This window comes from Suricata suricatta, chromosome 10, assembly GCF_006229205.1.
Source record: "Suricata suricatta isolate VVHF042 chromosome 10, meerkat_22Aug2017_6uvM2_HiC, whole genome shotgun sequence".
Classification (NCBI taxonomy): domain Eukaryota; kingdom Metazoa; phylum Chordata; class Mammalia; order Carnivora; family Herpestidae; genus Suricata; species Suricata suricatta.
The window spans coordinates 66,903,837-66,916,023 of NC_043709.1; the positions used below are offsets into that span (position 1 = coordinate 66,903,837).

General features: G+C 39.5%; 1 protein-coding gene across 1 annotated transcript in view; it reads left to right on the forward strand.

The window, feature by feature from the left end:
• Positions 1-12,187, forward strand: part of SLC38A1 (solute carrier family 38 member 1) — a 65,610-nt gene that overhangs the window by 16,087 nt on the left and 37,336 nt on the right. Inside the window, exons 3-5 of the mRNA XM_029953427.1 lie at positions 696-910; positions 10,183-10,258; positions 10,546-10,661. Coding sequence (XP_029809287.1) covers positions 789-910; positions 10,183-10,258; positions 10,546-10,661 — 314 coding nt within the window. The 5' untranslated portion in view covers positions 696-788. The remainder of the gene's footprint in view (positions 1-695; positions 911-10,182; positions 10,259-10,545; positions 10,662-12,187) is intronic.

Here is a 12,187-nt window from a genome sequence, read left to right on the forward strand (position 1 = left end):
TTGACCGCTGGGTTGGATAGTTGATCCCTCATGATGCCATTTATTGAGGATTTGCATTGTTATTAAAGTGGGATTGCTAAATCAGAGGTGCTTTTGTGTCGGATGCACCCACTATGTGTGCCCTGTGATCGGATGCATTAAAATAACTGAGTCGCTTCCATTTTATTTATTTATTTACTTATTTAAGAAAATTTTATAACACTTCTTTATTTTTGAGAGACAGAGAGTGAGCAGAGAGAGAAGGAGACTCAGAATCCAAAGCAGGCTCCAGGCTCTGAGTTGTCAGCCCAGAGCCCAAAGCGGGGTTCGAACTCATGAGTCATGAGATCATGACCTGCGCTGAAGTCGGCCACTTAACCAACTGAGCCACCCAGGCATCACTGAGTCGCTTTCATTTTAAACACCCGGTTTCATAAAAGGGCACCAGTATTGCCTGCAGCTGGCATGGTGTCCTGTAAACATGAACACAAAGATTATGGGACACGATTCACTTTGTAATTGAGATGGAGGGAGATTTATGACAGGCATAATATTTGAAGATAAACCTCTATAACTAGATGTACAAAGATTACTTTAATGCATTGGATAGCAAAATGTGTAATGATTGGTAAACTATTTGTTTGCTCGTTATTAGTTTACTTTAATCAGTGGTGGTATTCATATGTTTAATTCTGGTTTTTTGTGTTGTATTTTAGGGGTGTCAAGCTTCTATGTTTGCTGCTATCCCTTTGTAATACACTCAGAGCAGAATCTGGGACTAATTTTTTGACCACAGATACTTTCTAAACATGATGCATTTCAAAAGTGGACTTGAATTAACGGAGTTGCAAAACATGACTGTGCCCGAAGATGATAACATTAGCAACGATTCCAATGATTTCACTGAAGTAGAAAATGGCCAGATAAATAGGTGAGTATTTTTCCACTCACACTTTCTATCCAGTGAAAGAAATGTCTCTAAAGTATTATTCTGGTTTTCAGTTTTTCCTTGAATTATTCATTACTAAAGTTATGCTCCATTTGAAGATATAATTTGAATTTCTTATGTGACATCTGTTGGGCACAGTATGCAATAGTAGATGAAACAAATAGGAAAGTAATTTATTCATCCTTTCAAATCTTTCAATTGAGTCTAATAAAAATATAAAAATACACTAGACCCCAACCAGCCCTAACTTTTCAAAGCTCTGTTCTTGTGCATTGGACCGACTGCTGGGATTTTGCCGCATCCCGCGTCTGACTGTGTACTACCATCTGCCCTCACCCACATTTTAATCAACAAATGGTCAATGTCTTATTTGCCAATGTTCCCCTTTTGAAACTACAAATACATCATTACAAGCATCATTTATGACACAGATTTTAAATAATAATAATAACAATGGATTAGCCCCAATGTCTCTGAGAAACTGTAGTAGAGAATTAGTATGAGAAATAGAAAACAGAGCAGGAGTGAGAGGAGGCAGGGAGGCAGATGGGAAGAGTATGCCCTCAAATCTCTCAACCTCAGCTGGTCCTTTGCAACTCTCGGGTCCTGTGTTTCTTAAGTTAGAAGAGTTGGACCAGTGTCATTTTTGTTTTTTTAAGTTAATTTATTTATTTTGAGAGGGAGAGTGAAGGCAGAATGGAGCAGAGAAAGGAGAGAGAGAATCTGTCAGCACAGAGCCCAATAGAGGGCTTGAACCCCAAACTGAGATCATGACCTGAGCCGAAGGCAGATATTTAACCAACAGAACCACCCAGGCGCCCCAGGAGCAGTGTCTTTTCTTTAAAAAAAGAGTGATCTGGGGCATTCTCTGACATCCTGATTTTATAGCCGGCACATGGAGACCCCTCAGCAGGAAGCTCTCCAGCTTGGGACTCAGTGTTGTGGTTTCCTTGAAGAATGCAGCCCTCCTAAAAGGCCAGCTGAAGAGAGCAGAGTAGATACAACCACTTATTAGAACACCACTGATCTACACATTTGGCGTGGGAGGGGGGTGCGGGAGGGGTGGTCAGAAGGAAATTGGGATGGAGAAAGATGAAAACATGTCAGCTCACCAGGCCTCTTTGTGGAAAGTGTTTCTGGAAATCTCTTAGTTCTGATACAGTGTGCAATTGGAAGTCCAGCAAAGGACTCAGCTGCCACCATTTACAAACTCAGAAGTTCCCACCTTGCCTCGTCTCCCTTTTCCTTTCCCTAAATGTTCTTAGAGGTTAAGTCTGCGACCCAGACTGTTCCTCATTATTATCCAAGCTCACTGTGCTGTGATGTTTCTTATTGTTGGACTCGAATTTGCTTCTTGCACCTCTTCTGAGTAATTATCAATAATAATTACCGTATCTTGAGCACCAGGTGTTTTTACATGTATTGCCATTTTTCCTTGTAACATCACACAATGCATTCTTTTGCAAATAAGGACAGTTTAAAGATGCATTTTACGAATAAGGAAACTCAGGTTCTGAGAAATAAAGTAGCTTGCCCAAGGGCACACACAGGTGTCTCAGAAATCCCTGTCCTTCTGCTCTGTCCTGTTGCCTCCGATTGTAATGCTGGGGAATTAATGAAAAAGATCGTCTTCACTGGTTATTAAACTCTACCAGTGCTATTTTAAACTCTGTATACCTGGAGTGTACAGTCACTGCTGACCTCCACTTGATGGTGCATGGGACTCTAACCATTTCACAAGTAGGACACTTTGGTTTGATAAGGAAGCCTCATTCCCAAAGCAGTGCAAACCTTGAGGACCTTCAAGTGAGTCATTGATAATATTCAGTTTAGGATCTGAGCCACATCTTTAAATGTCGTGCTTACTAAACTGAAAATACTCAGTTTTTGAGGAGGTTACAGTTTGCGGTGACTGGAAGCATCCATTCTTGCCCATGGCTTGGGCACCCTGCCTGGGTGAGCTCACTTCCCCACTGGCTGTGACTGAGGCAGTGAGCCGCTCCCCCGGGGGCGCAGGCTGGTGATGACCGCTTGCTTTGTGGTATTTGGTTCCGCTGCTGCAAATACAGTGTGAGGCATTTCTTTCTTTAATATCCTCTCTTTCACTGACAGTTCATGAATCTTTCTTCATTCCTGGCTCTCAGACAATTCAAATTAAAAACAGGATATGACCACGTGAAGCCAAAAAACAAAAAAAGGCAAATTAAAAACAAACAAAAAATCCTCCCCAAACCAATAAAGATACCCATAGTGATTCCTGCAAAAGCTGTACCTAAATACCTTTCACACCTCTTGTGGATTTTTCACATTGGTGTCAGGAAAGTAGGCTCAATTCTCTGAATCTAAGAGAGCCAACTAACTTCCAAAGCAGTGAACTTTTAGGTCACAGTGCCTCTTTTTAGGAAGCTAGAGAGAATGTTGGAAACAAATGTTGATCTCTGCTTACCCGGCATGTAACTGATAACCTTGCCTGGAAACTCCCTGCTGGGATACTATGAGAACCATCTTTTTGGGCCACCTGGGTGGCTCAGTCGGTTAAGCACCTGACTCTTGGTTTCGGTACAGGTCATGATCTCATGGTTTCATGAGCTCAAGCCCTGCATCAGGCTCTGCATTGGCAGTGAGGAGCCTGCTTGGGATTCTCTGTCTCCTCCCTCCTCTGCCTCCCCCCAACTTGCACTGACTCTGTCTTTCTCAAAAAATAAATAAACTTAAAAAAAAATCTTTTTAAGTTTAGTTAAAAATAGAGTACAGCCATTTGGGTATTAGGACACCTGCCCTTATTCCAGTTCAGCTGTTTCCTTTCATGACCTAATTTTTGGGTTGTAGTCATAGAAGCCTATACCTGAAACAGCAAAAAACCTTTCCAAATGCCCACGAGACCCGTAGTGCTGATATTTGAATGTGCATATAAAACACCTGGAAACCTTGTTGATCTAAGGGCCACACTTTAGCAGTACCAAGCTCTAGACTCTTTGTAGATGTAAGCTTCTTGACATAAAGAGCCATCTTAATCATATTTGTAGCTCTTATACCTTGTTAATGGTATGATACAGGAGGATAATAGTGCCTGGTAAAGGGTGGATGTTACAAAATATTTGTTAAATAGGAAAGAGAAAGAAAGACAAAGACACACACACACACACACACACACACACATACACAGATAGAAAGAACAGTTAGTGCATGGTTTGGATTTAGACTAGTATTGAATCCTGGCTCGATCAATAGATCTTGTGCAATCTTGTACTTTGAGCCTCAATGCCATCCCTGTGGATCAGGGATGATAATAATAGTGATACCTCACCTCATGGGATCATTGGGGAATATTAAATGCAGTACTGTTATACTGTTTGTAGGTTAAGAATTCAGGCTCTGCATTCAGCTAGCTCGGGTTCAAATCCTGGCTCAACAGTTTTAGTTATTAGCAATGTGACTTGGTCAAGTTACTTAGTTTCTCTAAAATAGAGCTAATAATAGTACGAACCCATATAATTACTGTGAAAATAGATGAGAAAAGTACTTAGCAGTGTCTGGTGATAGGAGAAAAGTCTCTATCAGTAATAATGCAACCCTCTTTCTTTGTCTTCTCCACCCCAAGGAATAACAACATGACTTAAGGTTTTGGATGGTGGCTGGTCTTGTTACCTTAAAGCTGTTGAAATATTAAAGTTATTGAAATATTAGCAGGTTATCCTATCTGTATCCATGCAAATATTCGTGTATTTTTGTATCTATCTACCATTGTTCTCATCTCAATGTAGAGCGAGTGTTGTTATGACCCCAGAAGCATCTAATAACATTTGAGTGCCTTAATAAGATTTTTCTTTAAAAAATCTGGGGCAACTTTTGTCACTAAACTCTGCACCGGCCTTTGTTTTGGTCCCTCTGTGTCTTTCAGAGTTTATGTACTAAATATGTATCACTTGGAAGGATCCTTGAAAATTTAATTATCTTGTCTAAACCTTAGGGAAGAACATTCCATAACTTGTTGTATTCAATTTTCATGTCAGAAAATTCTTTCCTTGCTTTAATGGCTCCTGTTCCAGTTAAAGTCTTTCCTTTCCTTCCCTTTCCTTTTTTTCTTTCAATAGAGTTTACCCATCAAGTAAGGCTTTGTTTACTTCTTGGTCTTCTATTTATTTATTTATTTATTTATTTTTAAAATTTTCATTAATGTATTTCTTAATTCCAGTATAGTTAACATACAGTGTTATATTAGTTTCAGGTGTGCAATAGAGTGAGTCAACAATTGTATACATTTTGTACATTACTCAGTGCTCATCACAGTAAGTGCACTCTTTGAGCCCCACCCCCCATTTCCCCCATTCCCCCACCCACCTGCTCTCTGGTAACCATCAGTTTGTTCTTTATAGTTAAGATCTGTTTTTTGTCTCTCTCTCTCTCTCTTTTTTTTTATAGTTTATTGTCATGTTGGCTTCCATATAACACCCATTGCTCATCCCCACAAGTGCCCTCCTTCATGCCCATTATGCATTTTCCCCTCTCCCCCACCCTAACCCTCAGTTTGTTCTCAGTATTAAAGAGTCTCTTATGGCTTGCCTCCCTCCCTCTCCTTAACTATTTTTTCCCTTCTCCTACCCCATGTCCTCTGTTAAGTTTCTCCTGTTCCACATGAGTGAAAACATGGTATCTGTCCTTCTCTGCCTGACTTATTTCACTTAGCATAACACTCTGGAGCACCTTCCATGTTGCTACAAATGGCCAGATTTCATTCTTCCTCATTGCCACGTAGTATTCCATTGTATAGATAAACCACATCTTGATCCATTCGCCATTTGATGGACTGTTAGGCTGTTTCCATGATTTGGCTATTGTAGAAAGTGCTGCTATGAACTTTGGGGTACATGTGCCCCTGGGCACCAGCACTTCTGTATCCCTTGGGTAAATCCCCAGCAGTGCTGTTGTTGGCTCATCGTTGTTAATTTTTTGAGGAACCTCCACACCATTTTGCAGAGCGGCTACACCAGTTTACATTCCCACCAACAGTGTAGGAGGGTGTTTTGTCTCTTTTTTCTTTATTCATTTGTTTTGTTTCTTAAATTCCACATATGAGTGAAATCATATGGTATTTGTCTTTCTGTGACTGACATTGTACTTAGCATAATGCCCTCTAGGTCCATTCATGTTGTTGTGAATGGCAAGATTTTATTCTTTTTTTTTTGTGGCTGAGAAATATTCCATTGTAGATATATACCACATCTTCTTTATCCGTTCATCTGTGGGTGGACACTGGGGTGGCTTCCATAAATTGGCTATTATAAATAATGCTGTAATAAACATAGAGGTGCATATATCCTTTCAAATTAGTGTTTTCATTTTCTTTGGGTCAATACCCAGTAGTGGAATTACTGGATTATATGGTATTTCTGTCTGTAGCTTTTGGAGGCACCCCTGTACTGCTTCCCACAGTGGCTGCACCAGCTTGCCTTCCCACCAACAGTGCTCAGGGGTTCCTTTATCTTCACATCTTCACCAACACTTACTGTTTCTTGTGTTTTTTAATTTTAGCCATTCTGACAAGTGTGAAGTGATATCTGATTGTGGTTTTGATTTGCATTTCCCTGATGATGAGTGATGTTGATCATCTTTTCATGTGTCGTTGGCCATACGTATCAGTCTTCTCTTGAAATGCCTTCCCTTGTCTTTCATTCTTTCAAAGTCTCTTTGTTACTTGCTTCTTCCCTCCTGTTCTTTTTTCCTTTTCCCTTTTAATAGAGTGTAAGCATTTCAGGGAAGGAACTCACAAAGGTCATTTAAGTTCAACCACTCATCTCTTTTGTGTGATGAATCTTCAAATGGAACACTATAATCTAGTAAGAGCCTGACTGGTAGAGATTACAGTAGGAAGATTATCTTCTTGTTGTACAACCCATCCTTAATTGGATTGTTGTTGTTGTTGATTTATTTTTGGTTTTAAATAACTGCTCTATATTTCTCGCCTCCTTTCACACTACCTCAGTATAACGCCTACATCCTCTTTAAGGCTTTGTCTATTGAAGGTCACAACAGCCACTGTAGGTTTTTGTTTTATTTTGTTTTGTTTGCAGAACAATTGGCTACCTAAGAGTTGATTGAATTCTGCTTTGTGGGTACAGACTGACCCTGTGGAAACTCTTTTTTTAATAATACTTTTATCATCTGAGACCACATGTCAAAGGCACCCTCGCCCATAGTCTATTTTTAAGTCAGTAAATAGAAATTTTATTTCAGTTTCTTTGCCAGAGGTCAGTGCTTTTTAACACGCAATTGCATTTTTTAAATGGTGAGATAACAGAAACCTGTGATAAGCTGCATGACCCAGTTATTTTGAATAGGCTTTTCCATTATAAAAAAGATTGGTTTTATTTGTTTTTGAAAAATAGTGTGCAGAAATACAAAGATACAAAGACTAAGGAGGAGAAAAATTTGGAACAACACAGAATAAAGAGGCTTTCTTTCAGTACTTCATTCTTAAGGAGCTAGATTTCCCTGCAGCCTAAGATACTCCATAATTCCTAAAAAGAAGACACATATTTGGTTTATGGAGGATCTTCTGAGTTGTTACTGCATGGGTCAGGTACATTTGGAGGGAGAGGAAGTGAGAACACCACATAACCACTTGGGATATAAAGCGACCTCATGGCTCAGTCTGTGCCACAGAAAAATAATAAATAGGTCAGATTCAGAAAACTCCATTCAGACTACAGTATAAGAAGACTCATGGAAGATGAGGGCTTTGAACTGGGAGGACAGAGATGCCTGGGTGGTACGCTCGCTCTCCCTCCCTCCCTCTCTTTTTCTCTCTCTCTCTCAAAATAAATAAATAAACTTTTAAAAATCTTTAAAAAAAGAAAGAAATGCATTTGAACAGGCAGGGCAGCACTGGCTGAGAGGAGGGTCTCCTGAGGAGAGGGTGGATTCCTATTATAGTTGACCCTCAAACAACAGGTTTGAATGGCATAGGTCCAGTTTTTTTAGTAACTACAGTACAGTACTGGAAATAAATTTTTTAAAATTTTTTAAAAGTTTTTACTTATGTATTTTTGAAATAAAGAGAGAGAGAGGGCAGAGGAGGGGAAGAGAGAGAGGGACAGAGAGAGAATCCTAAGCAAGCTCCGCACTGTCAGTGGAGAGCCTGATGGAGGGCTCGAACTCACAAACCATGAGATCATGACCTGAGCTGAAACCAAGAGTTGGACACTTAACCAACTGAGCCATCCAGGTGCCCCTGGAAATAATTTTCTTAATACAGTTTTCTTTTTTCTAGCTCACTTTAGTGTAAGATTACAATATATAATACATGTAACATACAAAATTTGTGTTAATCAACTGTTCATGTTATCAGGAAGGTTTCCAGTAGACTATTAGTAGTTAAGTGTTGAGTAAGTCAAAAGTTGTACGTGGATATCTGTCACAGACTATGAGTCTGTGGAGTTCTCTCTTGTCCAGCAAGAGAGCAGATGCTGAATTGAATACAAAAGAGGCTGATGTCTGAGAGAAGACAATAGTCCCAAACAGAGATTTTGTCTCTGTGCTTATTGAGCTCACAGGATATTACCCACATGGTGAGCATGAAGAAAACCAGATCTGACACACCTGAACATGGAGAAAACAATCAGACAGTAATCATTAACTTGTGTGTGTAAGAAGCAAAGGATCTTGGGGGCAAGTGGAGTTTGTGATCAAAGCACAATAGTATATTGGCGTCAGTTCGAAAGTAATTTCCTGCAAGCAATATAACAAGTTACTTGGATCCCATTACAATACCTTGCTAGCTAACCTTGGATGCTTTCACCCCGTGGTGGTGGCTTTCCACCCTAAGGTTTTTTCTAACCCATTTATGTAAGTAGAACCTATTTCCCCACAGATTTCCGACTGCGCAAGAGGTCAGCACTCTTAAGCTCTGTGTTGTTCAAGGGTCAGCTGTACTTCTTTTTCAGTCTCTGTTCTCAAAATGCAGTGGTCTTATCTCAGTCCTCATCCTTCTTGGGAAGATCACTTTGAGGAGCAGGGGGAGCTAAGATTGGGACATTGAGACAAAATTAAATTAGGCAGTACAAGGAATCTGTACTTGAAACTTTTTCAGTGGGGGAGCCAGTGAACATTTTTGGGAAAAGCTATTAAGCCTCACCTCCGCAGAAAGTAGACTGGAAGAGGCAGAATCAGGGAGACATTTGACACGCAATGTTTTATAATGTGCTATTTTTTTAAATAGTTTATTGTCACATTGGTTTCCATACAACACCCAGTTCTAATGTGCTATTTAATGGTTACTTATAACTATAACTTACTTATATCTGTAAGTCAGTTTCATCATACTCATCATGCAGAAGTTCTGCAGGAAAGTCCCCTGCATGATTGCCAGGGACTTTATTCTTTCTCTGTTTTGCACAATGTTTGACCCTACTTAATGTCCCTGGTGTCAAGGTGGCTGAGGCCCATTCCCCGCCCACCAGTCCTTTGCTACCAGCTCTAAGGGGTGCGGCCAGGCTGAGAACTTAAGTCTGCCATCACAGGCAGTTTATTGGTGTTTGGTTTGGTTTCTGTGAAAATGTTGGGGTTTTTCTCTTGACTTAAAAATAATGGAAATTCTTGGGGGCACCTAGGTGGCTCAGTCCATTGAGCATCCGACTCGATTTCCACTCAGGTCACCATCTGATGGTTCGTGAGTTCAAGCCCCACTTTAGGCTCTGTGCTGATGGCGTGAACACTTCTTTGGATTCTCTCTCTCACTCTCGCTCTCTCTCTCTCTCTCTCTGCCCCTACGCTGCTCTCAAAAATAAACATTAAAAAAATGCCAGTTTTATATGATCCTTGACATTATGTAATTTTCAGTTAGAGAAAAATCTACATAAAAGTTAACTTACATTATGTATAATCATTTATTAGTATTGAAATGATTCGAGATTAGAGTTCTTTTTGATAATGGTTGTCTTTAATTTCACCTCAGGCTGAACACCTGCTATTAATAGTGTTTGGTACTAAGTAGAGTGGGGGGTTTAAAAACAAATGAGGCAAAGTATCTGCCCTTGGAACACTTACAGTTTATTTGGTAAAACAAGAGTGTAGACAACTAATACCGGCATAGGACAAAGCAAAACAAAACAAATGTAGTAATAATAGCTGGTAGAATAGGGCTGTAAACTCTTAAGTAATCGACTGATAACTTTTCCTTTGTGATATTTTGATTAGTAATGATGTTAATCTTCAGTCATTATTATGAAATTCAATTATTCTACATGTTTTTACAGCAAGTTTATTTCTGATCGCGAAAGTAGAAGAAGTCTCACTAACAGCCACTTGGAAAAAAAGAAGTGTGATGAATACGTAAGTGTCATTTTAATAAAGTTTGCTTATTTGTTTTAATCACATAAGTTGGGATGGTGTTTTTCATTCATGTAGCCTCATACCAAAAGTATAGCTATTTATATTCACTAGGATATTCCGTGGACCTGTGTATTTTCTCCTGAAATCCGTTTTGAAAAATAACTAGACTACTAAAGAAGTATTTCTTGAATTTTATTTTCTGCACTGGTTTCTAATAGTGCTTTAAAGACTCTAACATGATAAACTTTCTTGGGGACAGTTTTGCTTATATTTGTCTCTGTGTTTAGATTCCAGGAACAACCTCCTTAGGCATGTCTGTGTTTAACCTAAGCAACGCCATAATGGGCAGTGGGATTTTGGGACTCGCCTTTGCCCTGGCAAACACCGGAATTCTACTTTTTCTGTGAGTGTTGACAGTGCGGTAGTTTTCATTTTAATACTGTGCTTTCTGTATGTCCCTGTTCATGTACAGAAGAAATTGGAAATATTTCCAAGTAGTTTTTATTTCATGTTTTGTCTTTACTAACTTGGCTAAGTTGTGAGTACATACTTTTATATTATTTATTGCAATGATTTTCCAAGTTGCACCTAATGTTTATAAGAAAGTGAAAGGAGAAAGTCTTTTCATTAATCAAAAGCACCAAAATAAGCATTACTAGATTAATGCTTAAGAGATTTCAAAATAGCACTTTTTGGTATTTTTGGATTCTTTACCTGTCACTTTAAATCTCAGCTCAAAGGTCAAAATATTAAGAGGTGTTTAATCCAACCAGTCACCACTTCGGTATTTGGATTGCAATGGAACATGTACTATAACCAAAGGTGATTGCAGATTTGTTTGTAATAAAGAGCCAAGAAGCACAGATGAGAAATTAGCATGTACTTTTCTCTGAGAGTTAGTTCAAAGAAATTAGGCAGTGTCGTTTTTAAATAATTTTTCCTCACACGGTTGAATGGGATTTTCTGCAAATGTACAGAGAGCTTATTTTTAGTTGGAACAAGATGAAGACAGATCATGGGATTTATACCAGGAAGATTCTCACCCAGCCTGATTCCCCTCTCAAGCCTCTGTGGAGCATCAGGGGTGTTTGGCCTGGTGAGGCCAGGAGAAAACTCTTGTCTGCCAGCCTTTCCCCCGCAACACAACACTCGCGTGTTTGTCAGCCATGCTGAGTTGTCTGTATCGCTGGATTGTTTAGATAGGAGCATCATTTCTTTGGAAGCAGTGACCAAAATGGCTAGTAATCCTACAAACTGTGTATGTACCTTTAGGACTTAGAAAGCTGCAGCGAAAGCTCATAGTTACCCATTCCATTACTCAGGGATCAGTGAATATGGACCATGCTGTGCCATACTAGTCAGTAGCACTAGGGATTAATACTCTTTATAAAATTTTTTTTAATGTTTTTATTTATTTTTGAGAGACAGAGCACAAGTTGGGGAGGAAGGAGCAGAGAGAGAGGGAGACACAGAATCCAAAGCAGGCTCCAGATTCTGAGTTGTCAGCATAGAGCCTGATGTGGGGGTTGAACTCGTGAATCGTGAGATCTTGACCTGAGCTGAAGTTGGACGCTCAACTGACTGAGCTACCCAGGCGCCCCTAGGAATTAATACTCTTATGTGTAAATCACTAAAGATGTCCTTCCTAGAATTAAAACTATGTACAAGATCATGAATTCAATACATTTCTTCTTTATTGTCCATATAACTCAGTAAATCCAACTGTAGCCTCTTCTCTTTATTGCCCTGGGTAGATCTTGTTATGTGGCCTTTTTGTTTATGTATATCTTGAGCCAGGTGCCAGGTTTTAGGGTAAAATGATAGAGTTGGACAAAATATTTCCCTGATGATTTGTTTTGGTATCTGTGGAACTCTGACCCTCTGAGGCTTGTGCAGCTGTGCTTATGGTTTTCAGAGCAATGGCAGGAG